This window comes from Eschrichtius robustus, chromosome 19, assembly GCF_028021215.1.
Source record: "Eschrichtius robustus isolate mEscRob2 chromosome 19, mEscRob2.pri, whole genome shotgun sequence".
Taxonomy (NCBI): Eukaryota; Metazoa; Chordata; class Mammalia; order Artiodactyla; family Eschrichtiidae; genus Eschrichtius; species Eschrichtius robustus.
Window position 1 is genome coordinate 53645945 of NC_090842.1, and position 27980 is coordinate 53673924.

The 27980-nt window shown below is 54.5% G+C and overlaps 2 protein-coding genes across 5 annotated transcripts; both read left to right on the forward strand.

Annotated features, from left to right (window-relative positions):
- Window positions 1-1182: 1182 nt before the first annotated feature.
- Window positions 1183-11887, forward strand: PROSER3 (proline and serine rich 3). Of its 3 annotated transcripts, none has more exons than XM_068528495.1 (10): window positions 1183-1313; window positions 1537-1739; window positions 2721-2848; window positions 2955-3055; window positions 3716-3798; window positions 3899-4041; window positions 8567-8742; window positions 8859-9834; window positions 9934-10015; window positions 10171-11887. In XM_068528495.1, the coding sequence occupies exons 1-10, from the start codon at window positions 1308-1310 to the stop codon at window positions 10310-10312; spliced, it is 2040 nt and encodes a 679-aa protein (XP_068384596.1). In that variant the 5' UTR covers window positions 1183-1307; the 3' UTR covers window positions 10313-11887. The 3 variants fall into 3 exon arrangements, with proteins under 3 accessions (XP_068384596.1, XP_068384597.1, XP_068384598.1); XM_068528496.1 differs by having other exon boundaries at window positions 3932-4041; XM_068528497.1 differs by lacking the exon at window positions 8859-9834 and having other exon boundaries at window positions 10171-10252.
- Window positions 11888-16107: 4220 nt separating this feature from the next.
- On the forward strand, window positions 16108-27743 carry ARHGAP33 (Rho GTPase activating protein 33). 2 transcript variants are annotated; one of them, XM_068528676.1, is made up of 21 exons: window positions 16108-16510; window positions 16590-16674; window positions 17024-17104; window positions 17214-17351; window positions 17790-17882; window positions 18806-18928; window positions 19016-19093; window positions 19179-19245; window positions 19329-19388; window positions 19479-19631; window positions 19715-19817; window positions 21014-21158; window positions 21238-21320; window positions 21406-21513; window positions 22905-23050; window positions 23686-23839; window positions 23924-24069; window positions 24150-24224; window positions 25270-25947; window positions 26041-26432; window positions 26517-27743. In XM_068528676.1, exons 1-21 carry the CDS (start codon window positions 16350-16352, stop codon window positions 27297-27299), a joined length of 3852 nt encoding a protein of 1283 aa, XP_068384777.1. In that variant the 5' UTR covers window positions 16108-16349; the 3' UTR covers window positions 27300-27743. The 2 variants fall into 2 exon arrangements, with proteins under 2 accessions (XP_068384777.1, XP_068384776.1); XM_068528675.1 differs by having other exon boundaries at window positions 26041-27743.
- Window positions 27744-27980: the final 237 nt, after the last annotated feature.

The window sequence follows — 27980 nt, forward strand, 5'->3', positions numbered from 1 at the left end:
GCAGCTCGCTATGGTTCTCCAATCACACGTGCCCTCTCATTCACGTCACAGCCAACCAATTGTGAGACATCTCCCTTTGGCCACCGTCCAATTACTTTTATTTTCCTATCATTGGTCGCCTTGGAGGCCGCTCTCTTCCCGCGCCTGCAGTCCCAGAGAGGGGCGGGGCTGATAGGGCATTGCTAAGCGACAAAGATGAGCTCCGAGTGAGTCCGGTGACCAAGCAGAGCAGGCGGAAGCGGCGAGGTAGCTGCGGGATGGACCGCAGGTGAGGCCGATCCCTCTTCCGGGGATCACAAGAGGCCTGGGGAGGACCAAGGGTGAGAGTAACGCAGCCTAGGATCAGGTTTTCTAGGGTCCGGAGTCTCTCGCTCTCAACCGCACTGGAACTACAACTCCCAAGATGCTCCACAGCCTTAAGCGGCTCCCGCCTTGGACTTCACCATCCCGGGGGTTCCCTAGCGTCTCACGTTCCGCTAAGTGGCCCCGAGGGCTTTTTTTTTTCCTCTAAGGGTGTTCAGGAGCATCTTGGGAATTAAGATTCTTAATTTTGAATTTGTCCCCAGACTCCCATGGGTGTTATTTTTGACCTTTCTTGCTTAGGCGGAGCCCAGTGACCATAGAGATTGTAATCCATCTACCCCTTTCTCCTCAGATAGTGTCCCAAGGACTTATGGGAAATGTACAGTGATAAGGTTTAGCCTTGGCCCTTAACGTGAGCTCCACTTCAGAATCACCTGGGACACTGAGAAGAAGATGTATGTAGATGCCCAGCCCCCTTCCAGATATTCTGATTCTTTTGGTCTGGGGTGAGGATCACGCATCTGTAGTTTTAAAAGATTCCTCCTAGACTGGATCCACGGTTAAGAACCACCAACCAACAGTTCCTGGGTTCTTCTCTTTTGAGACTGCTCCAAGGGCGGGTGGGAATCGTGCCTCCAGTATCGTTATCTTGAGTGTGCAGTGGTGCTTCATGGGAATTATAGTCCATCTCTTCCAGGAATCCATGGGAATCGTAGTGTGGTTCTGCCCTCTTAGCATTCTCCCATTCACCCCACCCACATACAGCCTCCCAGCAGGGCTGCAGTGACCATGCTCTGCCTGCCAACCCCCCTCTCCCCTTGCAGCCTGCCAGTTTTCTCCACCCAAGACAGTTCTTTTGGGGACGCCCCCCTGGGTCGAAGCCACTACTGGCCATCCTGAAGCCAGACCTGGCACCCCAAGTTGAGGACACCCCACAGAAAGTGCTGTGTTCCAGCCCAGTAGCAAGGGAGTGACGACTAGAGAGAAGGAAGACATGATGAGAAATGGGGGTGAGAGTTCAAAAGACAGTCCCTCCTCTCTTCCCCATGGCCCTGCCCTTATCCTGTCCTCTACCACCTAAATCCCTCCATCACAGCCCCAATCACTTTGAGTTGTTGCAGTCGTGGGACGTGTTTCCTCCCCTCCGGACTGAGACTTCATATGTGTCTTCGTTCCCCTACAGGGATAACCCCTCAGCCTCACTTTTTCTTCTCCTCGCTTCCCCTAACTTAGACCCTGAGCTCATCCAGGTCCCGGAGATCCAGGCTCCCAGAAGCTCCCAGGGCTCTGGCCACAGGTCCCAAATCCCCTGAGCTGTTTGAGGAGTCCTGGCCATCCAGCTCAGGGACCCCTTCCCCACCCAGCACCACTGAGGGACAGATGGGAGCCTCTCCACCACCCACCGTGACTGACAGCGAGGACTCTGTGATGGCCAAGTAAGTAGCAGTAGCCCTGGGGGAAAAGAAGGGTTTGGATCAGCGGGAGGGGGCAGACATCCCATAATAATCATCACAGCCAGATCTCCACTTTTAGGACCACACTTCATGCATGTTAGCAAGCGCTCTGGAGCGAGGTTCAAATCCAAGCTTTGTCACCAACTCCGTATATGATCCTGGCCTCAGTTTCCTCATCTGTAAATTGGGGATATTAATAGCATGTATTCTCTAGGGCTGTTTTAAGTTTTCAATGAGTTACTGTCTGTACAGCATCTATAACAATGCCTGTCACATAGTGAGCACTTGGATTTGTAGGATCCAAGTTCAGCTGCTATAACACAGAGACCCAAATTAATTGTGGCTTAAACAAGAGAGTACTTATTTCTTCATCACCTAATAGTCCAGACAGAAGCAACCAGGGCTGATATGGCAGCCCCTAAGTGAGGTGTCAGAGACACTGTCTCCTTCTTTCTTGTCGCTCTCCCTTCCCTAGGCTGTTACCCTTTCCTTCATGGCCCATAATGGCTCCCAGCCACATCCACTTTCCAGAATCACATCTCCTCCTACCTGTTGGTCAAGAACAGAGTTACATGGGCATAAAGCTACAAGGGCACCTGGTAAATGTATTTAAAGAATGGCTATGTGCCCAGGATTATATCATCTTATAAAATACTGCATTACTGGGGGACTTCCCTGGCGGTCCAGTGGTTAAGACTCCGCACTCCCAATGCAGGGGGCACAGGTTCAATCCCTGGCTGGGGAACTAAGATCCCACATGCCGCACAGCCTGGCAAAAAAAAAAACACAACAAAACAAAACAAAATTGCATTACTCTACAAGAAAGGAGAACAGATGTTGAGGGACAACTACCAAGTGCTGCTATGGAGCTAGGTAAACATTGGCTATTGTGATTATTATTGTTATTATTAAATATTAGGCTCTCCTCATCCCACCCACCTCGCAATTCTCTGATGCTCACAGGTACATAAACCGGTTCCGACAGGCTCAGCCCACAAGCCGAGAGGAACGCCAGTCTGCAGGCCCAACCCCAGCTGACTTCTGGTGGCTGTGGCCTGAATCACCAGACCCCAGCAGTCAACTTGCAGCAGGTACCTGCTTCAGTCTCACTACCCCTGGCCTATAACCTCTCCTGAGCGATACCCCCAGCAGCCACTCCTCCTGGCCCCCCCTAAATCAATTGGAGCTTCTCAACAGGAGCCAATGAACCAGAAGGAAGACCCAACACAGCAGTCCCGACTCGTGCCAAGGTGGCCAGTGCATCACAGACTATGGCCCCCCTTCAGGAAGTAAAGCAGGTGACATCCCCATCCACTCCTTCCCGTACGTGCCTGAACTGGCAGCACCAGCCCTGGGATAGAATTAGAGTCAACCCCCAATTCAAGGCAGTGTAAACAAAAAAGGGAGGTCTTGCTGGCTAATGCAATCAAGAAATCCAAAGGTAGCTGCTTTCAGGCACAGCTGAATCCAGGTGTTTGAACCATATTGGGAGGAACTTGACTCTCATGGCTCTCTGTTCCTCTTTGTTTGGCTCAATCTCAGGTAGGCTTTCCCCTCAAAATAGCCAAGACGGCCCCGTTAACTCTAGGCTTCTAATGTACTTGATCACTCCAGTGGAAAGAGAAGGCTTTTCCAATAGCTCCATCCTAAACCCCAGGGCTTACTCTCATTCGCTCATCTTTGAGCCAATCACTGTGAACCAGAGGACAGAACATTATGACTAGCCAGGCCTGATCGGGAAGGCAGGGTCAACCCTTCTATAACAATGACTGCACTGAGGGATATGGATCCACAGAGGAAAACCTGGTTTCTCTTTCCTGAGGAGGAAGAGCAGATTCTAAGCCAGCATGTGAGGGCACCAGGTGCAATGTAGACCTGCATCCAGGCCCTCTGTCCCGAGCCCCTTTCCCAGTAGCCTTTGGGATGGGGACTGGCCTCTGACCCCTCTCACCTCACAGAGCCTCAACACGTGGAACTCATCCCTGCTGGACTTGGAGACACTGAGCCTGCAAAGCAGAGCTGCCAGGCTGCTCAAACGCAGGTGCCTCCCCCGCCCCCATCACCCTCCCCACTCCCACCCCTCCAGGCTCGGGCCACTGCCTCTGAGACCCCCGTTGCCTCACTTCTGCCTCTCCCTACAGCAAGGCCTCCATCTCTTCCTCCTCCTCCCTCAGCCCCAGCGATGCCGGCAGCTCCTCATTCCCCCTCAGCTCTGATGGCCTCTCTCCCTTCTCCATGACCTTCACTCCTGACTCCAGCAAGGGCTCTGACCCCGAGGCACAAGGTAGGTTCTGGGAGGCAAGGATGAGGGCAGTCTGGGTGCAAATCCCAGCCTTTCGACTTACCAGCTCTGTGACCTTGGGCCTCTCTGGGCCTTGTTTCCCCAGCTGTAAAACAGGGGAAATAATTGTACTCCTCTGCTATGGGTGTTGTGAGGATTAAATGAGTTGGTGAATACATGGAACACCTACCACGGCTCTGTTAACAGTAGCTATCAGGAGTATGCAGGTTCTCTCCCTGCATCCTGTCTGCAGTTCTGAACACGAAGCCCCAAAATCAGAAGGCTTTTTGCAAATTTGGCACCACAGCTGATTTGCCAGCTAAATTTGATGTAAACAATATGAAGAATATTCATATATCTATCTTATTTAGGGTGAATATTCATACTTTTTTTATTGAGGTATAGTTGATTTACAATATTATATTAGTTTCAGGTGTACAACATAGTAATTCAAAATTTTTACAGATTATACTCCATTTAAAGTTATTATAAAATATTGGCTATATTCCCTGTGCTCCACAATATTTCTTTGTAGCTTATTTATTTATTTATTTAAATTTTTTTTAATTTTTAAATTTATTTATTTATGGCTGTGTTGGGTCTTCATTTCTGTGCGAGGGCTTTCTCTAGTTGTGGCAAGTGGGGGCCACTCTTCATCGCGGTGCGCGGGCCTTTCACTGTCGTGGCCTTTCTTGTTGCGGAGCACAGGCTCCAGACGCGCAGTCTCAGTAGTTGTGGCTCACGGGCCTAGTTGCTCCGCGGCATGTGGGATCTTCCCAGACCAGGGCTCGAACCCGTGTCTCCTGCATTAGCAGGCAGATTCTCAACCACTGCGCCACCAGGGAAGCCCCGCTTATTTATTTTATACATAGTAGTTTGTACCTCTTAGCCCCTATCCCTATCCTGCCCCTCCTCTGCTTCCCTCTCCCCACTGGTAACCACTAGTTTGTTCCCTATATCTGTGAGTCAGTTTCTGTTTTGTTATATTCATTCGTTTATTTTATTCTTTCAATTCTACATATAAGTGATAACATACGGTATTCACCTTTCTCTGTCTGACTTATTTAACTAAGCATAATACCTTCCAGGTCCATCCATGTTGTTGCAAATGGTAGAATTTCATTCTATTTAATGGATGAGTAGGATTCCATTGAATATATACACCACATCTTCTTTATCCATTTGTCTGTTGATGGACACTTACTTAGGTTGCTTCCATATGTTGGCTATTGTAAATAATGCTGCTATGAACATTGGGGTGCATGTATCTTTTTGAATTACTGTTTTCATTTTCTTCAGATATAGACCCAGGAGCAGAATTGCTGGATCATATGGTAGTTCTATTTTTAGTTTTTTGAGGAACCGTTGTATTGTTTTCCACAGTGGCTGCACCAGTTTACATTCCCATAAACAGTGTACAGGGGTTCCCTTTTCTCCACATCTTCACCAACATTTGTTATTTGTGGTCTTTTCAATGATAGCCATTCTGACAGGTATGAGGTGATATCTCATTGTGATTTTGATTTCCATTTCTCTGATGAGTAGCAATGTTGAGCATCTTTGAATGTGCCTGTTGGCCTTCTGTATGTCTTCTTTGGAAAAATGTCTATTCAGGTCTTCTGCCCATCTTTTAATCAGGTTGTTTGTTTTTTGATGTTGAGTTGTATAAGCTGTTAATATATTTTAGCCATTAATCCCTTACCAGGCCTACTGTTTGCAAATATTTTCTCCCATTCAGTAGGTTGTCTTTTTGTTTTGTTGATGGTTTCCTTTGCTGTACAAAAGCTTTTAAGTTTAATTAGGTCCCATTCATTTATACTTGCTTTTGTTTCCTTTGCGTTAGGAGACAGATCTACAAAAATATTGCTATGATTTGTGTCAAATAGTGTTCTATGCCTGTGTTTTCTTGTAGGAGTTTTATGGCTTCAGGTCTTACATTTAGGTCTTTAATCCATTTTGAGTTTCTTTTTGTATGTAGTGGGAGAATATATTCTAATCTCATTCTTTTACATGTAGCTGTCCAGTTTTCCCAGCACCACTTATTGAAGAAACTGTCTTTTCCCCATTGTATATTCTTGCTTCCTTTGTTGTAGATTAATTGACCATAAGTGTATGGGTTTATTTCTGGGCTCTCTGTTCTATTCCATTGATCTACTTGTCTGTTTTTGTGCCAGTACCGTTCTGTTTTGATTACTGTAGCTTTGTAGTATAGTCTGAAGTCAGGGAGTAAATATTCATGCTTCTTTCTATGGATATATAACATTGAACCGTATGAAGTTTTTGTCTGTAAGTGAAAAATGGTTGAATAATGGCAATTTCATATTGTTCAACTAAATACCAATGTGTTTGAGTCTGGTGTACTGACCCAGACCCCTGTCAACACTGTACATACCATGTAACTTTGCTAAAACATGCAAACTGTTGAACTCTCAAATTTCTGCCCCCAAGATTTCAGAGATTGGATTAAGGACCTGGGTTACTCTTACGGTCATCGTTGTTACCGTTACTCTGTGCCCAGGTCCTGGGATGCAGTGTTGCACAGGACAGATGCTCTCCATGTCTCACAGGACTCCCGTGAGTGGGGACAGGCAAGCAGAGAGAACAGAGTGGTGTTTGTGCATGTTGTGTGATCCTGCCCAAGCACTCCCCTGTCTGATTCTTTGCTCCTTCTAAACTTCTCTTTTTATTCACTTCTCCTTCTTGAGCCTCAGTTTCCTCATCTGTAAAATGGGGATAAAACTACTACCTACTTCATGAGTTGTTTTGCAGGTTAAATGTATTCATTATTTCACATAACAAACATTGAATATCTGTTGTGTATGAAGCCTGTGAGTGGGATTGGGGATTCCTTAGTGAACCAACCATACATGGTCCCACCTTCATGGTCCTCACAGGATAGTGAGTGTGGAGCAGAGAATAGCTACATAACTCCACAAACAAATGTGGAATATAAGCAGAAATGAGGGCCATGCATGAGATAATTGCGATGCTGGGATGTCAGAGGCCTTCCTGGAAGAGGTGCTATCTAAGTGGAGACCTGAATGATGCAGGTGGGGACAATAGCCCTCTAACCTGCACAAAGGACCTGAGGTCAGAGGGAACACGATGCAGACAATGAACTAGGAAAGGCAAGAGCCAGGAGTAAGAGTAGTGTGGGATAAGGTGGAAGAGATTGGCAGGGGTCAGATTCCATAGGCTCTGTAGGCATGTGAGGCATTTGGTCATAATCTACCGGGGAGCCACTGGAGAGTTCTGAGCAAGGAGGGCACGGGATCTTTATTGGCTCCCTATGGCTGCTATCAACATCTAGTGAGAGACAGACTCTGGTAGTTTGGGTTGGGCCAGAGCCTGAGGAGCAGAGTAGAGGGAAGTGGCCAGGTTTGGAAGTAGAATCACAGTATATAGAAAGGAGAGAAGAAGAGGTCCCACATGATGCACCCCCCCCCCACCCCTTCTCTGTGCAGCATTAGTAGGTGGGGCTTCTGAGAGATAATGGTAGCCATACTAATCATAACTGACAAAATGATGCTCTGGGTGATAGGGAATTGTGTCTCTTTGCCCCACAGGACTGAGGACAGCCAGTGGCCTTGCCTTTAGTCACTGCTGTATTCCCAGCACATGGCTGGGCACTGGGATGGAACACAATAAACAGTTCATTTTGCATTTATGCCACAAATACTGACACTAGGTCCTGTTCTTGACACTGAGGATATGATAATGGCCAGATAGACAAAAATTGCTGCCCTTGTGTAGCTGGCATTGTGGAGGGAGAGATGAACAATAAATAAGCAAAGAAGTATGATGTTTAGTAGTTAGAAGGTGATAAGTGCTAAGGAGAAAAATGGAACAGGAAAGAGGATGGAGAGTGGTAGGGCTGGGGTTGTTGCCGTTTTGAATAGGGTAGCCAGGGAAGGCTTCACTAAGAAGGTGATACTTGGGCAAATATTGGAAAGACTTGGAGTGAACCCTGTGGTTACATGAATGAAGAGCCTTCCAGGCAGAGGAAACCGCAAATGCAAAGACTTTTGCTTTTTACCAGGAGAGAGGTGCAGCCTGGGGAAGATTCTAACCCAGGAGGGCCCTGATCTGACTCAGGTGTTCACAGGCTCCCTCTGGCTGCGGGTGGGGACAGTTTGGGAGGATAGGGAGAAGGGAAACCAGGGAGGAAGTTGCTTTGGGGTTGGCAGGTGAGGGAAGTAAAGTGGGGAGAAGTGGGCAGATTCTGGAGGATCTGCCTTGGTCACTGCTGTAACCACCATGTCCAGAACAGTGCCTAGCAAATAGTAAGAGCTCAATAAATATTTGTTGATGAATGAAGAATTGAATGATGACAGGTTGAGAAGCCCATGAGGGCTCTCTTCTCTGATTCTGCCCCTTTTCCCACTTCCCAATCTGCAGGGGAGTTGGGACATTATCTGGAGAGCCTGTCTGAATAACCTTCTGGTACAGTCGAAGGGTGTGTGCTAGGCTGTCCTTGCTCATCCCCCCAGGCCCTGCCTTACCCCTCTTCCCTCTACTTACTCCACAGCAACCCCAGCACCTGCCCCCATCCCTACTCCATCCCCAGTCTCCTCCCGGGCACCCCTGCGGCCAGAGGATGACATTCTGTACCAGTGGCGGCAGCGGCGGAAGCTTGAACAGGCTCGAGGAAGCCGGGGTGATGGAACCTGGGTGCTGCCCCAGACCCCTGCCCTCACCCCTACGGTGAGATGGGGGGAGGGAGGAGACTGAGGGGGCTGGAGCGGGGATCCTAAGGGAAGTTGGAGGAAGGGGGAGGCTGAGGGGGACTGAGGACCCTCTACCCTTTCTCTCCCTCTCAGGTCCCTATCCCCATCTGTCTACAGACCTCTCCTGCCCCTGCGGAGACCCTTGGTTCCCTGGGAACGCAGCCTAACTGCATCCCACTTTGGGGCAGTGTGGCTCCACCTGGTCCCCGGGAAGCCTTCCGCTTGGAGAGGCCTCCTATTCCCCCAGGGTTCTCTCCACATATCTTTTGGGGCCCCAGTCCCCATGGATTCTTCTGGGCCCCGCAGCCCGGTCCCTGGGTATCTCTTGGGGCCATCCCTCCCACGGCCGCGGCCTCCACCCCAGCGCCCCCAGCCTCCACTCCTGCGCCTCCAGCCTCAACCACTGCGACCTCTGCCTCCACTCCCGCGCCCCCTGCCGCCCCCCAGGGCCCGCCCACCCCTGCACCATGCAGCCCAGCCGAGCTCGAGAGGCAGAGCTCCAAGCCTCGAAGAAGCAGAGCCCAACGCCGGGAGTCCGCTGGGCGAATCACGGCAGCGGACGAGGGCCCTGGCCCGCAGCTCAGAGGCGCGCTGGGCCAAGTAGTGGCGGCTCGGCTGTTTCCGGCCAGCCTGGAGGGCACAGCCCCTCGCCAAGAGGGCCCGCCTCCACCCGAGGCTGAATCTCAGAAAGTCAAGGCCACACGCCCTCAAACCGAGACTCTGTCCCCTCGTTCAGAGGTCACGGCCCCTCCACCTGAATCACGGTGTCGCCAGGCAGAGACCCCGCAGGGTCGGTCTAAGGCCGAGGGTCGGAACGCCAAGGCCATGCTCCCCCTAGTGGGATCGGTGCCTAGGAAGGACAAAGACACTTTCTTGGCTGAAGTCGGGTGTAAGCCGCCCAAGGTCCGGCCCCCTCCAGCTGAGGAGGCGGCCACTTGTGTTAAGGCCCCGCCCCGTCCGTTCAAGGAGGGGGCTCTTGAAGTTGTGGCCGCGCCCTCATCCGCTGATGGCCACGCCCCCTCAGAGGACCTCCTCTCCCAGGCTGCCAGACTGCTGCAGGCTGCGGAAGGTGAGCTGATGCGCACTGACGCTCGTGGCTGCCCGGATCTGGATGGCAGTCCAGCACGCTACGAGTCCGGCCCGCTGAATCTCGCTCTTTTCCCCCCAGACTCCGACGGCAGCGAGTTCCAGGACGACCCTATACTGCTGGTGCTAAGGGTTCAAAGGGCGGAGCTGCGGCGGCAGAAAAGGTGACCATGCCAGGATTTAAGACACCCGGCCCCTGAATCCTCTGAGACCGCCGTTTGGTACCCACCTCTCCTGAGCCCCTTTCCCAGAACATACACAGCCGCAGACCCCAATCCTGAGCAAAACCTCAGCCTCTACTCCCCTGTCCTTTTTCCAGGAAAGTGGATGCCCAGATATCCCGCCTGCTGGGCCACACTGAAGACCCAGGGTCTTGGTCTCCTCCAGCCAGGTCGCCTCCAGGGTCCCCAAGGATGCGGCTGAGGAGGGAAGGAGCCTCTCTTGAGGCCAGACGACTTTGAATTGTACAGATTCTATTTTTCCTAACAAATTTTTTTTTCAGGTTACTGGTTGTCTCTGAGAAAGAGGTTGTTTTGGAAAGGCCAAGGGTCATGCTAATTTAGGGAAATAGCTCCCATGCCCCGCCTCCCCCCACACACACACCCTAGCTCTGCCCTGCCCCACCTCACCCTAGTTTCTGACCACTGAAGCAAAGTCTCTTCTGGTTTCATCCTCTATGAGGGCAGGAGAGGGGTTCCGGGCAAGACTGGGACTCACCTTATCTGACCTTCAACTCAGGAGTGGATCCTCCTGTCTCAGATGAGACCAAAGGAACTGTCCTCTGGGTATGAAGCTTGTAGAGTCATCAGAGTGTTGGACAATGGGCAGGCCTCCGTCCACATCCTGCTTGACCCAGCAGCAGCATTTGGTGCTCTGATCCCCACCCCCTCCTTGAAGCACTTCTTTTCCTGGCTTCCAGAACCCCAGCCCTCTCCTCACCTCTCTGGTTGTGCCTCCTCATTGTGCCTCACACCTGTCACTTTAGTGTGTCCCAGGGCCCTGGCCTTGACTTTTCTATCTACAGTCAATCCCAGGTGCTCTCATCTGGCTTCGTGGGCTCTAAACCCCATCTCTTTTCTGATAGTCCACAAATTTCTATCTTCAGCCTAGAACCTCAGGTACCCTGCTACTTGCTCATCATCCACACAGAAAGGTCTAAGAGATGTCTCAAACTCCACAGGTCTTAATCTTCCCCCTAAACTTGCTCCTCCCTGGCCCTCAACTCTGTCCTTCTCAGGTCAGAAGCCTCAGGTCAGAGGCTGCTCAGGTCAGAAGCCTCACAGCTGTCACTGACTCCTCTCGTTCCCTCACACCCACAGTCAGTTGACCAGCAAGTTCTATCATCTCTACCTTTAAAATCTCTCCAGAATGTAACCCCGCCTTTCTCCCCATTCCACTGCCCCACCCCAGTCTAGGCTATCGTCACCTGTCCGGACTATTGAAAAACCTATTGTTTTATCTGTGAATACTTTGACACATTTCCCATCAAAAAAGTAAAGTCTATGTCCCTTCTTGAAACTGGGTTGAACTTTGTGACTGCCTCCACAAATAAAATGCAGAGGAAGTGATATTACTTTAACTTCCTAAATTGGATTAGAAAAGATGATACAATTTCCACCTGTTTTTCTCCCAGTCTCTCTTCTTTCTCCGTCTCTCCCCGTCCCCCTCCTTTTGGAGCCCTGGGATGCCATATAAAAAGTCCAGTTGCCATCCTGGATAAGGATTTTGACTACAAAGGTGTCAAAATACAGTGAAATTTATGAATTGCATGGTATGTAAGGTTTACCTCAAAAGAAAAATAAATATTGAACTCCAATGAAGGATCTGCGTGCTGAAGCATTTAGGAGACAGTACACAATGTCTTTAATTTATTTTGAAATGCATCCAAAAATTAGATTAATGGATGAATAGAGTAATAGGTAGATGTGACATAAAGCAAATATAGTAAAATGCTGATGGTAGGATCTAAGTGGTGGGTATATGGGTGTAAAATTGTTCAGCTTTGCTGTATGTTAGAAAATTTTTATAATAAAATGTTGGAGAATATATGATCAGGATTATTTTGATATTTGTATTTACAAAAAAAGAGAAGATAGGATAGATTTCTGTAAAAAGTAGCTTCTGTATGTCACAGACATGGTAAACATTTGTTTTCAGTCTTTTTGAACAAACCATACATTTAAATAAAATCAAAAGAAGGAAATAGCTGCTTAGATATAAGGAGAAAAAAAGATGTTTGTAGTAGCAGAATCTGATCTTGGGGGGTGAGTGGGACCTAGAAATTTTCCTGAGGAAGTTACATTTGAGCTGAGACAGGTAGGAATTAATAACTAACAAAGGGCCATCCTAATTACTATTTCTGGGTTACAAGCCACCCTAAAACTTAGTGGCATAAAACAATCATTTTATTATGCTCATGGATTCTGTGAGTCAGAAATTTGGACAGGGCACAGTTGGGGACAGTTTGTCTCTGCTCCATGATGTCTAGGGTTTCAGCTGGGAAGACAAAGGTGGCTTGACAGCTGGGGGCGGAATCTCTGCAGCTTCTTCACTCCCAAGTCTGACATCAGGGCTCAGATGACTTTAAGCTGAAACTACGGACTGTAGTGCCTACACAAGGTCTCTCCATGTGGCTTATGCTTCCTCAGAGCACGACTACCTCAGCAGAGTTGCACTTCTCACATGATGCCTCAAGGCTCCAGAGCTAGTCATTCCAGTGGACAAAGAATGCCTTTGCCTTTTACTACATAGCCTTGGAAATCACATAGTGTCAGTTGCTATTCATTACTATTCTCTATTGGTTGAAGTTGTCACAATCCTGCCCAGATGGAGATAGACTCTACCTTTTCATGAGAGGAGTGTGAAAGAATTTGCAGTCGTGTTTTAATGGGGCGGGGGCGCAGAGAATACTCCGGGCAGAGGGAAATTCATGTGGGAAATCCCTGTTATGGAAGTGAGGTCAGCAAGTTCAATAAACTGAAATAAGGAGCTGTAAATTTACCCCTCCGTCAGCACTCCCTTTCCCCAATCTCGGCTTAAATTTTATCCATAGAAATCATCGCCTTCTAATATTCTATATTTTAAAATACTTATTTTGTAAACTGTCTTTTCCCACTAGCTTTTGAGCTCCATGTGGGCAGGGTATATTTTCCCCTGTTTTGGTTACTGATATATCCACAAATTAAGCGATCAGAGTTTTTGAATGAATGAATGGGTGGATCAAGGATGTACCTTCGAGGGCCTTGTTGAGGGCATGACCAATGGCAAATTCTCTTAGAAAGGGCGTTGTTACAGAGTTTTCTTTTTCTTTTCTTTTCTTTTTTAATGTACATATCTGGTCCAGGGATCCGAGAGCTGTATTTATTTATTTTTTTAATTAATTAATTAATTTATTATTTATTTTTGGCTGTGTTGGGTCTTTGTTGCTGCGCGCAGGCTTTCTCTAGTTGCGGCAAGCGGGGGTTACTCCTGGTTGCGGTGCGCGGGCTTCTCATTGCAGTGGCTTCTCTTGTGGTAGAGCACAGGCTCTAGGTGTGCAGGCTTCAGTAGTTGTGGCATGCAGGCTCAGTAGTTGTGGCACACGGGCTTAGTTGCTCCGCGACATGTGGGATCTTCCCGTACCAGGGCTCGAACCCGTATCCCCTGCATTGGCAGGCGGGTCTTTAACCACTGAGCCACCAGGGAAGTCCCTACAGAGTGTTTTCTGAGCCTCAATCAACAGCGGGAACAACTGGGACTGGCTTTATGGGAGGCGTGGTCATGTTCAGGCATGCAGGCTAAATTTATTCCTAGGAAGAAGGAGTCAAGGCTGGAGCCCAGCCTGTAAGAAGCAGTAGAGGAGGAGGCAAGGATAATGTCCAGTGGGTAGGGGGAGGCTAAGTCGCAGATTGCCTAGGGTTATGTCCCAGGCAGGGCATCTGAGCCAGTGAAAAACATCCAGGGGCCAATGTTGTTAGTATTCTGTGGGGAGGGGAGGGGTCAAGGACTGACAAAGTGGGGTCAGAGGATCGAGACTTTGAAGAGCTGCTTAGGGGATGGAGAAAAGCTTGAGGCCATGGGAGAAGCCAATTGAGAGTGGCAGAGTAGCGGTCACTGACAGTGGACTAAGGGAAGGGTCCACTGCTTAGTGTTAGAAATGTTAGAAGCAAAGCATAAAGAACCTGAGGGTGTGTCTCAGGAGGGGAATGACGGCCAATGAAAAGCAGGCATAGGCGCGGCGCTGTCAAACTTCGCGGGGCGGGACCGGAGAGACCTAGCCAGAAATGAGACCCAAGCCAATGAAAATCCGCCAGGTGGGCGGGGCGTCGTCCTAAGGCCAAGGGTGGAGCCAATGGGACGCTGCGCCGCGTCCCCCATTGCCCCAGCCCCTGTGAGGCTAGTGCCGGAGCCACGGGCAGCCGTTAGGGGCGGGGCCTGCAGCCGCCCGCGCGCAGCTCGCGTCCTCCCCTTTGTGTCGCCATGGCGGCGGCATCGGCGACGAGGACGACGAGCGAGGGGTCCAGCGCGGCCGGCGCCTGAGGAGGCTACACGACCATGGTGGTGAGGCGCCCACGCGGCCGTCAATCTGTCGGTGAAGTCAGTCTGTCCGCGCGGGGCCCCGCCCCGCGCGCCCCGCCCCCGGCCCCGCCCGAGCCCGCGGCCTGCGCCGCCCCTCACCCCTCACCGCGGTCCCTCTCCTACCCCGGCCAGGTCTTGGGCCCGAGCTCTTACCCGAGCCCCGCCCCCTCAGCGCGCATCCCCCTTCCACGCCCTGGATGGGGGTGACGGTGGCCGAAGACCCAGACTTGGGAGGAAAAAGGGCTGGTCCAGGGAAGGACCCCGCATCCTCCAAGTGGCCCCCGCAGGGACCTGCTGAGGCTCTCTGGGTCCTTCACCAGCCCCTATCCCAGGGCCATCCTCAGCGTCCTCATCCCAGCCTCCACCCATCCCTGGCCTAGACCCCTCCTCCTCCTGCCATCAGCCGGTTTCTCATTCTTGAGCCCCACCCCCACCCGGCTCCATCCTCAACCTGACCCTTCTTTTCTTCTCCTTCTCGTCTTTCTCACCGCTTCCCAGTCCCTCTCAACCAACCCTCCGTTATCCCCCATCAGCCTGAACCTTTACTTCAGCCTCTCCAGCTGCTACCCTCCTCCTTACCCCACCCTAATCCCAAGCGTGCATTGTACCCCGATGTGATCCTTGGGTCCTCTCCATCTTCTTGTCCTCATCCACCCTCCCCCAGCATCTCCCTCTCCCACCGTGCTGCTCCTGCCCATTCATCCATTCATTCCCTCATTCGCTCACTTAACAATCACTGAGACCTCTGTGTAGCCCCTTTGCTCCAGGCATAGAGAAAGTCAGATCCCCTCCTGCCTTGGGGAGCTTCATGGGCTGGAGAGGGACCCACCCAAGGGTGAGACCCAAAGGATGAAGTCGGCGTTGTAGGGATACGAAGGAGGGAGAGGCTAGAGCCCAGTCTGAGGAATCCTCACCTGGCAGATGGTTAATTTATTCATCAGATTTTACCCAGCCCCCGCTGCGTGACTGAGCTGGCACTGGGCATTGGGACCCAGAGAGGAATCGGGCACAACCCAGCCTGTGAGGAGCATCAGTTCTGTTCCCAGCTCTGTGCTGGGCAATGCTGGGGGACTAGGGACTCAGCCCCAGTCCAGTGGGGGAGAGGGACTCCCCCATTGGACTGTCATCAGACAGGGACATCTCAGAGTGCTCAAGGCTGTAATGAGGGAAGCTTAGGCAACATCATCAAGCCTGGGATGGGGGAGGCTCAGGGGATGCGGGAGTCCAGAAGAGGGGCCTGACACAGCCTGAAGGGTTAGGGAGAACTTCCGAGATGTGGGAACATGAGAGTTGAGACCTGAGGAATAAGTGAAAGGACAGGGAAAGGATGGGGAAGAGTGTTCCATGCAGCAGGAACAGCCTTTGCAAAGCCCTAGAAGGAAGTGAGAAGATGGTGCTTTTGTTGGACTCTTAGAAGTTTGAGAGCTCTGAGAGCGGAGGCAATGGGAAGAGATGAGGCTGGAGAGGTAAACAGACCAGAATATTTAGACTTTATCTTAAAGACAACAGGGAGCCATTGAAGATTCATGACCTGTGGAGAGACAGAGGCAGATTTGTGTTTTGTGAAAGTTACACTGGCTCTTGCTGTGAAGAAGCTGGCAGGAAGGGAGAGGTGGAAGCAGGAAGACTGATAAGATGGGAGCAGTGGCTGTCCAGACGTCTATGAAAGGCGTGAGAGGCACATACGGGGGATGACTATACTCTGCTGGGGCTACAGGAGGGTTTTAAATGGGGAGAGATGGTACCAACATGCTCTTTCCCTAATTCACCCTATTCACCCAGGAAGGCCCTGCTCTTCCAGTCCCCCACCCCAGACCACACATGAAGAAGCAGACCTACCCTCAGCCCAGCCTTTACCTCCCCCTGACCTACCCCTCTTCTCCCTGCTCAGGGCAGTGTATGGAGCAATTCGGGCCCGCAGGCCCAGGCTGACAGATAACAATGCTCCCGTTGTCTCTCTGCTCCCATCTCTGGGGGCCTCTGATTCTTCTTTCTGCTCTGCAGGCTCGCAGCACTGACAGCCTGGATGGTCCAAGGGAAGGCTCAGTGCAGCCCCTGCCCCCGGCTGGGGGGCCCAGTGTGAAGGGCAAGCCTGGGAAGAGGTGAGAGGTGAGGGAGAGGCTCAAATTAGGAGGGGAGCCAAGCGCAGGAGCCACCGGTGACCTGTCACCTGTCCCCCAGGCTCTCGGCTCCTCGAGGTCCCTTTCCCCGGCTGGCTGACTGTGCCCATTTCCACTACGAGAACGTTGACTTTGGCCACATTCAGGTATGGGGGCTGCACCAGGTGGGTAGGCAAGATCCCACCCAACCCTGAAGCAGTATCAGCCACTTTACCGCTGAAACCTACCCTTGGGACTGGCTGCTCAGTGGCAGGAGCTGCAGGGCAGAAGGGGAGAGTTGTTCATTCATTTGTTCCTTTATTCACTCAGTAACAACTTTTTGTTAGGTGTATGCTTTGTGCCAGGACCCTGTACTCTGACTGAGACGTCACCAGGCCCTGCCTTTGGGGAGGCTCAGGAGGGGGACGCAGACCCATCCTTAGATAATGCCAATCTGGAGAGGTCAGGGCTGGAAAAAAGTGAGACTCTCACCTGGACCTTTGTTTCCCTCTACAGCTCCTGCTGTCTCCAGAGCGTGAAGGTCCCAGCTTCTCTGGAGAGAATGAACTGGTGTTTGGGGTGCAGGTGACCTGTCAGGTGAGGCCACCCACCCCTGCCTCTCATCGAGCCTGGCGGGCTGGTTGCCACGGTCCTCAGCTCAGGGTACTGGAACCATTGCTCTCTCCTGTCCTTCCCGCTCCCACAGGGCCGTTCCTGGCCAGTTCTCCGCAGTTATGATGACTTCCGTTCCCTGGATGCCCACCTCCACCGGTGCATATTTGACCGGAGGTTTTCCTGCCTCCCAGAGCTTCCCCCACCCCCAGAGGGTGCCAGGGCTGCCCAGGTAAACTACTTGTTGTCCCAGCCCCTACCTCAGCCAAGGTGTGTCCTCATCAGAGATGTGTGAAACCATCAAGGCAGGGGAATAGATAAATATTTAAGCACTGGTATGGCCTGAGTCCCAGCCAGTCAGAGGCCTTAGAACTGCAGCAGGGTTCTGGAGACTCCCTTTAGTTGTAGGATCATAGGGAGTTCCCGGGGGTTCCACGGAAGGGTCAGAATGGCCAGACCAATGGGGGCACACCATTGTGGGGGACTCGGCATAGTCTGTTTAACCAATTGATATGACAGCATTTCAGTACTTAAGAGCGAGCGGAGCAGCGCCCATGCGTACAAGTTGAATTTCGGCTCTGCCAGAGGCGAGCTAGGGCAGTATAGGAGGGCAGTGGGCTGTCTTGGGCGGGGTCTTCTCACATAGCCCACTCTGACAACCTGCCCCCAGATGCTGGTGCCGCTGCTGCTGCAGTACCTGGAGACCCTGTCAGGGCTGGTGGATAGTAACCTCAACTGCGGGCCCGTGCTCACCTGGATGGAGGTGGGCCCGGGCAGGAGGGCTTGGAGCTGGGAGTGAGTGCGGGGCGTCTGGGGAGCAAGAACCAGCCTGGGAGGGTGTGTGTGGGCACAGGAAAGAAACGAGCCGGAGTGGAGGAGACGCTGGTATTTCAGTGTCTGTGTGGGCGCTTGCCTATGAGGGAAAAACGTGTGCGCGCAGGTGTTGGGCTGTAGGGATGTGAGAATTTCAAGGTATATTGGTTAGAAATAGGTTTGGCTGTAGCTCAGAATGCCGGGCTAAGAGTGGCTTAAAGCAGCGGGTTGTTTTTTTTTTTTTTAATTTGTTTATTTATTTTATTTTTGGCTGCGTTGGATCTTCGTTGCTGCATGTGGGCTTTCTCTAGTTGCAGGGAGCGGGGGCTACTCTTCGTTGCGATGCACGGGCTTCTCATTGCGGTGGCTTCTCTTGTTGCAGACCACGGGCGGGCTCTAGGAGCGCGGGCTTCAGTAGTTGTAGCACACAGGCTTCAGTAGCTGTGGCTCACGGGCTCTAGAGCGCAGGCTCACTAGTTGTAGCGCACGGGCCTAGTTGCTCCGTGGCATGTGGAATATTCCCGGACCAGGGCTCAAACCCGTGTGCCCTGCGTTGGCAGGCGGACTCTTAACCACTGCGCCACCAGGGAAGCCCCAAGCAGCAGGTTTTTAGATAGAAGATGTGCAGTGTCTGCTATGGAGGACGAGGGTGCAAGGGTGTATCAGAAAGACTTCGGGCAGGGGAGTCCTGGGACATGGAAAGGGCTTTGTTTTGGGAGGGGCAAGAATGTAGGTGTTTGACCAATAGCTCTGAGTGACAGGGGCTTTTGGGTGGGGGACAGGTGGTGGCCTCCACTGGGCATGGAGGAACCTTCTCTGTCTTTATTATCGCCTTCCTCTGGCCTCTCCCTGCCACACTCCCTTCCGTCTCAGCTGGACAACCACGGCCGGCGACTGCTCCTCAGTGAGGAGGCCTCGCTCAATATCCCCGCGGTGGCCGCCGCCCACGTGGTGAAGCGGTACACAGCCCAGGCACCCGACGAGCTGTCCTTTGAGGTGAGGCTGTGGAGGAGCAGACTCCAGCCGGGTCCCCACTTCCCCTGCGCCTTCTGACCCTCCCTCCTCACACCTGCCCACTCCCAGGTGGGAGACATTGTCTCAGTGATCGACATGCCGCCCACGGAGGATCGGAGCTGGTGGCGGGGCAAGCGGGGCTTCCAGGTGAGCCTGGCTGGGGGTGGACAGGTGGGGTCGGGGCACCGCGCCAGCTCAGATGGCCCCATCACTGACCCCAAACCCTCCTCAGGTCGGATTCTTCCCCAGCGAGTGTGTGGAGCTGTTCACAGAGCGGCCGGGTCCAGGACTAAAGGGGGGTGAGTGTCCTGGGCAAAGTGGGGAGGCCCTCCTGCATCCTTTGCCCGCCATCCATCCTTTCCACCCCTTGTTCGCCCCACAGATGCCGACGGTCCCCCGGGTGGTGTCCCAGCTCCCCAGGGTATCTCCTCTCTGACCTCAGGTAATGCAGACGAGGGGCGAAGCCCCTGCCCCCCACCCCACCAGACCGGGGGCTGCACTGACCCTGTGTGACCCGCCTTTACTCCCACAGCTGTGCCCCGGCCGCGTGGGAAGCTGGCCGGCCTCCTCCGCACCTTCATGCACTCCCGCCCTTCCCGGCAGCGGCTGCGGCAGCGGGGCATCTTGCGGCAGAGGGTGTTCGGCTGTGACCTTGGAGAGCACCTCAGCAACTCCGGCCAGGATGGTGAGGCCCGGGCCCACCTGCCCTGCCCGATCCTCCCACCCAGGCTGCAACCTGCCCAGCCCCGACCCCGCTGTTTCTCCCAGTGCCCCAGGTGCTTCGCTGCTGCTCTGAGTTTATCGAGGCCCATGGGGTGGTAGATGGAATCTATCGGCTCTCGGGTGTGTCATCCAACATCCAGAGGCTACGGTGAGGACCCTCCGCCAACCCCTTCCCTCTGCAAACATTTATTGAGCATCATCTCTGTTCCAGGCCCTGTGCCATGTGCTGGGGACACAGAGTTATTGGGAGGGCACAGGGCAGGGTTGGACCGAGGTGGGGGCAGGGAAGGCTTCCTTGAGGAAGTGACACCCCAGCTGAGGTCTGAAAGGTGAGAGCAGAACAAGCACTCAAAGCAGGGGGGTCAGCCTTCACTGAGCACCTGCCACATGCCAAGCACTCGGCACTGGGGACACAGTGGTGAATGAGACAACCAGAAACTCCGTCCTCATGGGGCCCACGTGCTAGAGGGGGAGCCAGACAAGGAAATGAGAGAGTTTACAATAGGTGACAAGTGGTATGGAGAAAAAAAGACAGGGGTAAGGAAGATCATAATAAGAAATCAGGGAGGGGTATTCAGTAGGGTGGGCGGAGAAGGCCTCCTGGGGGAGAGCTCGCTGTGGAGGAGGCGAGGGAGCGAGCCATGTGCTTATCCACGTTGGAGGGAACAGCCAGCGCGAGGGGAAAGCAGCAGGAGATGATGTCTGCGAAATGATTAGGGGCAGAGCATGCGGGGCCTTTTTGATGACTGTTAGGATTTGGGCTTTTACTGGGAGTAAGAGGGGAACCACAGGATGGGTTCTGAGCCCAGGAGGGGCAGCATGCATAACAACAGTCTAAGAGGTGGGAAGCAGTGAGGCATGGGCTTCCAAGCTGACAGGAGGCCGTGAAGCAAGAGCGTGGAGCCTGGGGCAGTGAGAGATGAGGCCTAGGTCGCGTGCATAGAGCTTTTACCTGAGAGGGTGGGACACCGCCAGGTTGTGAGCAGGGGCCGCTGGGATTTCAGCTGCATTTTCCAGTGTGACCTCTTGGAGCCAGGAAAATGGCACAACTTTGTGGACAGAGCCCGGTTACACTGTGGGGGCAGATAGCCTTGGGTAGCTACAGGCAGGGCATCTCCCACCCGAGCCTCAGTGTCCTCCTCTGTAAGTGGGGTGCCCTTGTCTTTGGCACATAGGGTTGCTGGGGGGGAAGGGGGCTCGGTAAGGTTCTGAGAGCCTCTGAAGAGCCCAGCACAGGAAGAGGATTGCATCCACCTGTGGACACTTTAGGGGGCGGGGGAAGGACACGGCCAGGCGGGCTAGCTCTGACCCGAATCTTCCTCCTCCTTGACCTGGTGGCCTCAGGCATGAGTTTGACAGTGAGAGGATCCCTGAACTGTCTGGCCCCGCCTTCCTGCAGGACATCCACAGCGTGTCCTCCCTCTGCAAGCTCTACTTCCGAGAGCTGCCGAACCCCTTGCTCACATACCAGCTCTACGGGAAGTTCAGCGTGAGTGAGGGCGCTGGCAAGGTTGGAGGGTGCTGGGAGGCGTGCAGCCCTCCTCATTCATGCCCGTGCACAATCTCAGGAAGCCATGTCAGTGCCTGGGGAGGAGGAACGCCTGGTGCGGGTCCACGACGTCATCCAGCAGCTGCCCCCGCCGCACTACAGGTAAACCAGGAGGGGCAAGGAAGGGCTGTGCTGGGCTCCCAAGGGAGTTGAGGCTCAGGCGTCCCCCCTCCGCTTCCACCCCCAGGACCCTGGAGTACCTGCTGAGGCACTTGGCCCGCATGGCGAGACACAGTGCCAACACCAGCATGCATGCCCGCAACCTGGCCATCGTTTGGGCACCCAACCTGCTACGGTAAGCTGGCAGGTCACCAGCCTGCCCCCCTAGCTCCCTCCCACAGGCTGGGCCTTGAGTCTCCCCCGACCCCTACCCCACCCCAGGAACCCACCCAGCTTTTGCTCTCTTGTTCATTTCACATATTTCTTAAGTGTCGGATGCCAGTATGCCAGCCCCTGTTCTCAGCACCGGGGACACAGTAGTGAGCAGGAACCTGTGCTCTGGGCTCACATTCTCATGCGGGAGATGACAGTGAACCATTACAAGAAAAACACAGAGCACTGTCTGATGATGATGAGTGGCAAGGAGAAAGATTACAAAGTGGGGAAGGGAGATCTGCAGGGCCATGGCATTTGAAATGTTTAGAGTGGCAGTGAAGGCTTCAGGAAGAAGTCTTCCATGGCCAGCAGCAGGGTAAGCCCCAGAGGATTTGATGGTGACCAAGACAGGCAAGTTCTCTGTCCTGGAGGAGTTCAGTTCTTCTTGGGAAACAGATAAGTAAATAAATAAAATAGATGGTACATGGTAGGTATAAGAACTACGGGGGAAAAAATAAAGACAGACCTGGAATATAGAGGTTTACAATTTTAAATGAAGTGGGTGCGGAAGATTCCATTGAGAAGGTAACATTTGAGTTGATACCTGCAGAAGGTGAGGGAAGGACCCATGTGGATATCTGAGGAGGAGCAAACTAGGCAGAGGGAATAGCAAGTGCAAAGGTCCTGGGGCTGGGTCAGGGCCTAGTGTTTTGGAGGAGCAGCAGAGGGGCCAGTGTGACTGGAGCTGAGTGAGTGAGGGAGGGGTTGAGGGGGAGGAGATGGTAAGGTCAGAGAGGTGATGGACCCGGTAGGGACGGGACTTATGGGTTGTGGGTCATAATGAGGACTTTGGCTTTTACCAGGAGTGAGATGCAGCCAGAGGAGGGCTCTGAGCCAGGAGGGCCCTGATCTGACTCAGGGGTTCACAGGCTCCCTCTGGCTGTGTGTGGGGAGCAGACTGTAGGGGCAGATGGGAGCCGGGAGACCAGGGAAGAGGCTGTGTGATGGTCCAGGAGGGAGAGCATGGAGGCTGGGCCAGGGTGGGGGCAGTAGAGGAGCAGAGTTTAGATTCTGGGTAGATTTTGTGGGTGGAGCCAACAGGGTCTGCTGAGATTGGATGTGGGTGTGAGGGAAAGAGGGGTCAAGGACAATTCTAGGGTGTTTGGCCTGAGCCACTAGAAGTACACTGACTGAGATGGGATAGGCAGGGAGGGAGCAGGTTTGGGGAAGGGTTGAGAATGCAGTTTTAGTTTGACAGGGTCAGAGACATTGAATGATAGTCATTGCTTCCAAGGCTCCCTACCTTGCCTGGCCAGAACCCACCAGCTGGGGCTCGAGGCACCCGGCCACCCTCCCCCTCCTCCCATCCAGGTCCATGGAGCTGGAGTCAGTGGGGCTGGGGGGGGCAGCAGCCTTCCGGGAGGTGCGGGTGCAGTCGGTGGTGGTGGAATTCCTGCTCACCCACGTGGACGTCCTGTTCAGCGACACTTTCACCTCTGCTGGCCTTGACCCTGCAGGTATGCCCATCCACCCCCGATGTCCTGACTACTGCCCCCTCATTGTCCGGGCTGCAGCGGGAGGGCAGGTGGGCTCCCAGCCCCATCCCTATCCCACTGAAGCTGGACCTCCCTTCTGGCTCCTTGAGGACCCCGCCCCGGCCTCTCCCTCCCCTCCCCCCCCTTCTCATTTCAGCTCCTACGCTCAGGATCCCCACTTCTTGGCCCGGACATCGTTCTTCCTTCACCCCTTGTAGCTCCTGGGGGCGCTCGGGGCCTTGGGTCCACCTGGGAGGAGGTGGGAGGTCCCCAGACTTGACCCCGCCCCGGCCCCACCCAGACTCCCCGCCCTGCCCCGGACCCCAGCCCAGTCAGGATTCAGCACGTCGGAGGGCCCTCTGGCTCGAGGTAACTGAAGCCAGAGCCGCTGTCCTCGCTGGCTGCTGGGAGCTGCCTCCTCATCAGCTCGTTCTGCCTCACGCCTCCTCCTCACCTGCCTGCTGCCCACCCGTTCCCGCCTGATCCGCCCTGGCCCCCTGCCTTGCCAGCCCGGGTGGGCACGCTGCTGGGCCGGGGCTTGGGCTGTAGCGCTTGGCTTTGCCTGTGGCCTTGAATGGTCCCAGGGCTGACGGCTGCCCCCTTTCCCGACTTCCCAGGCCGCTGCCTCCTCCCCAGGCCCAAGTCCCTTGCGGGCAGCGGCCCCTCCACTCGCCTGCTGACGCTGGAGGAAGCCCAGGCTCGCACCCAGGGCCGGCTGGGGACGCCCACCGAGCCCACAACTTCCAAGGCCCCAGCTTCACCTGTGGAAAGGTGAGTGGGAGGCCCGGAAGGGGAGGGGCCGGCCTGGGGGGCCCCAGCTCTCATCCTGCCTCCTGTGTCTCACCCAAACTCCAGGAGGAAAGGGGAGAGAGGCGAGAAACAGCGGAAGCCTGGGGGTAGCAGCTGGAAGACCTTCTTTGCCCTGGGCCGGGGCCCCAGCATCCCCCGAAAGAAGCCTCTTCCCTGGCTAGGGGGCACCCGTGCCCGACCGCCGCCTTCAGGTCAGAGGCCGGGCAGCTGGCGTGGTGGTCAGAGAGGCACTGCGTAGTGCCCCCCGTGACCCTTCTTCCTCTCCCTGCAGGCAGCCGACCTGACACTGTCACACTGAGGTCTACCAAGAGTGAGGAGTCTCTGTCATCGCAGGCCAGCGGGGCTGGTGAGCACAGCTGCCTATGCCCAGGTGGAGCTGGGAGGGACTGGGGCCCTGAGTTGGCCTCCAAGTGGTGTTTTCAGATTTGGGGGTCTTGGGTTTTTTTCGTTTTTAATCTGGACCATAGGTACAATAAGTTGGATAAAGCTTCACCCTTGTTTCATGATGCACTGTGATCACTGGTCCATGCAGCGTCCTTTCAAACAGTCTTTTATTCATCCCTTTTGAAAAAAAAAGTTAAATAGTATAATGAACACCCATGAACCCACTGGCCAGAACTAAAAGAGCGCCACTACGTTACCTGCGAACTCCTCCCCCTCCCACCTGCTGCTTCCCTACCACAGGCATCCTCTAAATTTGATAGTCTTCATCCCTTTGCGTTTACAGTTTTATCACGTACAGGTGCAGGCGTCAATAACATACTGCGAAGTTCTAGTTGTTTTGAAACTTTAATTAAAGGGTATCATTAAAAGCGGTATCGCGCTGTATGTGGATTCACTCACCACTACATTATAGGCTGCCGTCCGCGCTGCTGAGTGGAGCTCAGCCTCCTTCCTCTCCGTCACTCTCTAGTGTTCCATGTGTGGGTATCCCCTTGGGAGTTGCCTGTCCATCCTCCTCCTGATGGATCTGGGGGCTCTGATGAGCTCGCCCAGGAGTGGAGGTACATACTGTACGGTATGCTCACATCCAACTGTACAAGACAAGGCCCAAGTATTTCCCAGACGTGGTCGCCCCACGGCTGTCCTCCCAGCCACTGTATATGAGATCTTGCTGGTCTCATGCTCACAGCCAGTGGGGTCGTCAGACTTCATTCTTGCCTTTGGGTCTGGAAGGATTCTCTTCATGGACTTGCCATTTATTTCCTTTATCACCCATGAGTCTGAACAGCTCTCCCTGGATTCCCAGCCATTGTGACCCTATCCAGGGACGTGCCTCTTCATGTTATTTCCCCAACTTACTGGGCGGTGTGTCCTGTTCTCACTGATGTACGTGGGTATGTAAAGTTCTGACCCCGACCCCTAACTGCCCCCCCATACTGCCCTTCCAGGCCTCCAGAGGCTGCACAGGCTACGGCGACCCCACTCCAGCAGTGATGCTTTTCCTGTGGGCCCAGCACCTGCTGGCTCCTGCGAGAGCCTGTCATCGTCCGAGCCCTCCGAGTCCTCCGAGTCCTCCTCCTCCGAGTCCTCCTCCTCCGAGTCCTCAGCAGCTGGGCTGGGGGCACTCTCCGGTTCCCCCTCACACCGAGCCTCAGCCTGGCTAGATGATGGTGACGAGCTGGACTTCAGCCCACCCCGCTGCCTGGAGGGGCTCCGGGGGCTTGACTTTGATCCCCTTACCTTTCGATGCAGCAGCCCCACCCCAGGGGACCCTGCACCTCCCGCCAGCCCGGCCCCCCCGGCCCCCGCCTCTGCCTTTCCACCCAGGGTGACCCCCCAGGCCCTCTCGCCCCGTGGGCCCGCTGGCCCTGCCTCACCCATTGCCCTGGACATCTCAGAGCCCCTGGCTGTATCGGTGCCACCCGCTGTCCTGGAGCTGCTGGGGGCTGGGGGAACACCTGCCTCGGCCACCCCAGCGCCAGCCCTCAGCCCCAGCCCAGGCCTGCGCCCCCATCTCATCCCCCTGCTGCTGCGTGGAGCTGAGGCCCAGCTGAGCGACACCTGCCAACAGGAGATCTGCAGCAAGCTGGCACTGCCTGGTCCCCGGGGAGCCCAAGGCCAGCATGGTGAGTCCTGTCCAGCCCACCCGACCCCGCACCCTCACAACCCTGAGGCTGCGCCCAAGACCCTGCTGACTCCTCTTCCCACTCCCCTCCTAGGTGCTGCTATGGATTCACCGCTGCTGCCCCCGCCCCTGTCCCTCCTTCGCCCTGGGGGGGCCCCGCCCCCGCCTCCTAAAAACCCAGCACGCCTCATGGCCCTGGCCCTGGCTGAGCGGGCTCAGCAGGTGGCTCAGAGACAGAGTCAACAGGAGCAGGGGAGCACCCCGTCTGCTCCCCACTCCCCTTTCCATGGCTCACTGTCCCTGGAGGTGGGCAGTGAGCCCCCAGGGACCTCAGGGAGTGGGCCACCCCCCCACTCCCTAGCCCACCCGGGTGCCTGGGCTCCGGGACCCCCACCCTCCCTACCGAGACAACAAATCGATGGGAGCCTGGTGAGGAGCCAGCGGCCCACGGGGACCTCAAGGAGGGGACCCAGGGGCCCTTCCCAGGTCAGTGCCCAGCTCAGGACAGGTGGGAGGTGCAGGGATGTGCCAGAGATGGCAGCCCACTCCCTGTGTTCTGTCCCCCCACAGGTTCCTACCCCTGGCTTCTTCTCCTCAGCCCCCCGGGAGTGCCTACCATCCTTCCTCGGGGTCCCCAGACCAGGCTTGTACCCCCTCGGCTCCCCATCCTTCCAGCCCAGCTCCCCGGCCCCAGTCTGGAGGAGCCCCTTGGGTCCCCCTGCACCACTGGACAGAGGAGAGAACCTGTACTATGAGATCGAGGCAGGCGAGGGGTCCCCTTACTCTGGTCCCACCCGGTCCTGGAGTCCCTTGCGTTCCATGCCCCCAGATAGGCTCAATGCCTCGTATGGCATGCTTGGCCAATCACCACCACTCCACAGGTCCCCCGACTTCCTGGTCAGTTACCCACCACCCCGCTCCTGCTTTCCCCACGACCACCTTGGCTACTCAGCCCCCCAGCACCCTGCCCGGCGCCCCACCCGACCTGAGCCCCTCTATGTCAACCTAGCCCTAGGGCCCAGGGGTCCCTCACCCGCCTCTTCCAGCTCCTCCTCCCCTCCGGCCCACCCCAGAAGCCGCTCTGATCCTGGTCCCCCAGCCCCCCGCCTCCCCCAGAAACAGCGGGCCCCCTGGGGCCACCACACCCCTCACAGGGTGCCTGGGTCCTGGGGCCCTCCAGACCCTCTCCCCTACAGGGCAGCCCCACCAGCCTATGGGAGGGGGGGCGAGCACCACCGAGGGTCCTTGTACAGGAATGGGGGGCAAGGAAGGGAGGGGGCTGGTCCCCCACCCCCCTACCCCACTCCCAGCTGGTCCTTCCACTCTGAGGGCCAGACCCGAAGCTACTGCTGAGCCAGAGCTGGGAGAGACCTTCCTCCTTTCTCTTCTCCCTCACTGATCTTGGTCCAACCTAATCCCTTGTTTTGTATTTTCTTGAGCTCCTGACCCCTACCCCAGGTTTCTAACTTTGTAACTTGCCTCTGATGTGGGTCCCTAACCTGTTATCATAGCTTACCTACCCTGGGCTGAAGGGCATGCCCATCCCCCCACCATCCTCCATCCTGGGGGCTCTTGCACAAATCTGAGAGGGTTAGGCTGACTCCCTGTCCTCCCTTTCTCTCCAGGAGTTCCCAGCATGTCCTGTCCTGTGCACAGGGGGTGGGGGGACAGCTCCTGCCATCTCCCCCCACATACCCCGCTAAACCATCTGACAAAATTAATGAATAAAAATGGTGAAAATGTGGCTGCTAGTGTCATGCTGGGGCCAGGCTCAGTGAATAAAGAGGCAGTAACAGATGGGTTGCTTTCTCATTTTATCATTTCAGCAGGTGCTAAGTGGTGAGTCACTCCTGGGAGACTCTGAGGGGGCGATATCTGCAGAGAAGGGGCCATGGGTGCCCTAACAATTTGTGTCAGGAGTGGGATTGAGCCTGGGCCTGTCTTCAAGTTGGCATCCACCGTGTAGTTCTGCTATGATCTCCTCCAGCAGATCCATCCTTGGGGGGGTGGGCGGGTAGGGGTGGACTGAGGGTT

Coding starts and splice junctions, on each gene's coding strand:
- PROSER3 (XM_068528495.1), top strand. Junction 1,740..2,720: donor GAGGACTCTGTGATGGCCAA/GTAAGTAGCAGT, acceptor TGATGCTCACAG/GTACATAAACCGGTTCCGAC. Junction 9,835..9,933: donor ACTGCTGCAGGCTGCGGAAG/GTGAGCTGATGC, acceptor TTTTCCCCCCAG/ACTCCGACGGCAGCGAGTTC.
- ARHGAP33 (XM_068528675.1), top strand. CDS start 16,350: ATGCTCCCGTTGTCTCTCTGCTCCCATCTCTGGGGGCCTCTGATTCTT. Junction 16,511..16,589: donor AAGGGCAAGCCTGGGAAGAG/GTGAGAGGTGAG, acceptor CCTGTCCCCCAG/GCTCTCGGCTCCTCGAGGTC. Junction 23,840..23,923: donor CCAGCTTCACCTGTGGAAAG/GTGAGTGGGAGG, acceptor CCCAAACTCCAG/GAGGAAAGGGGAGAGAGGCG.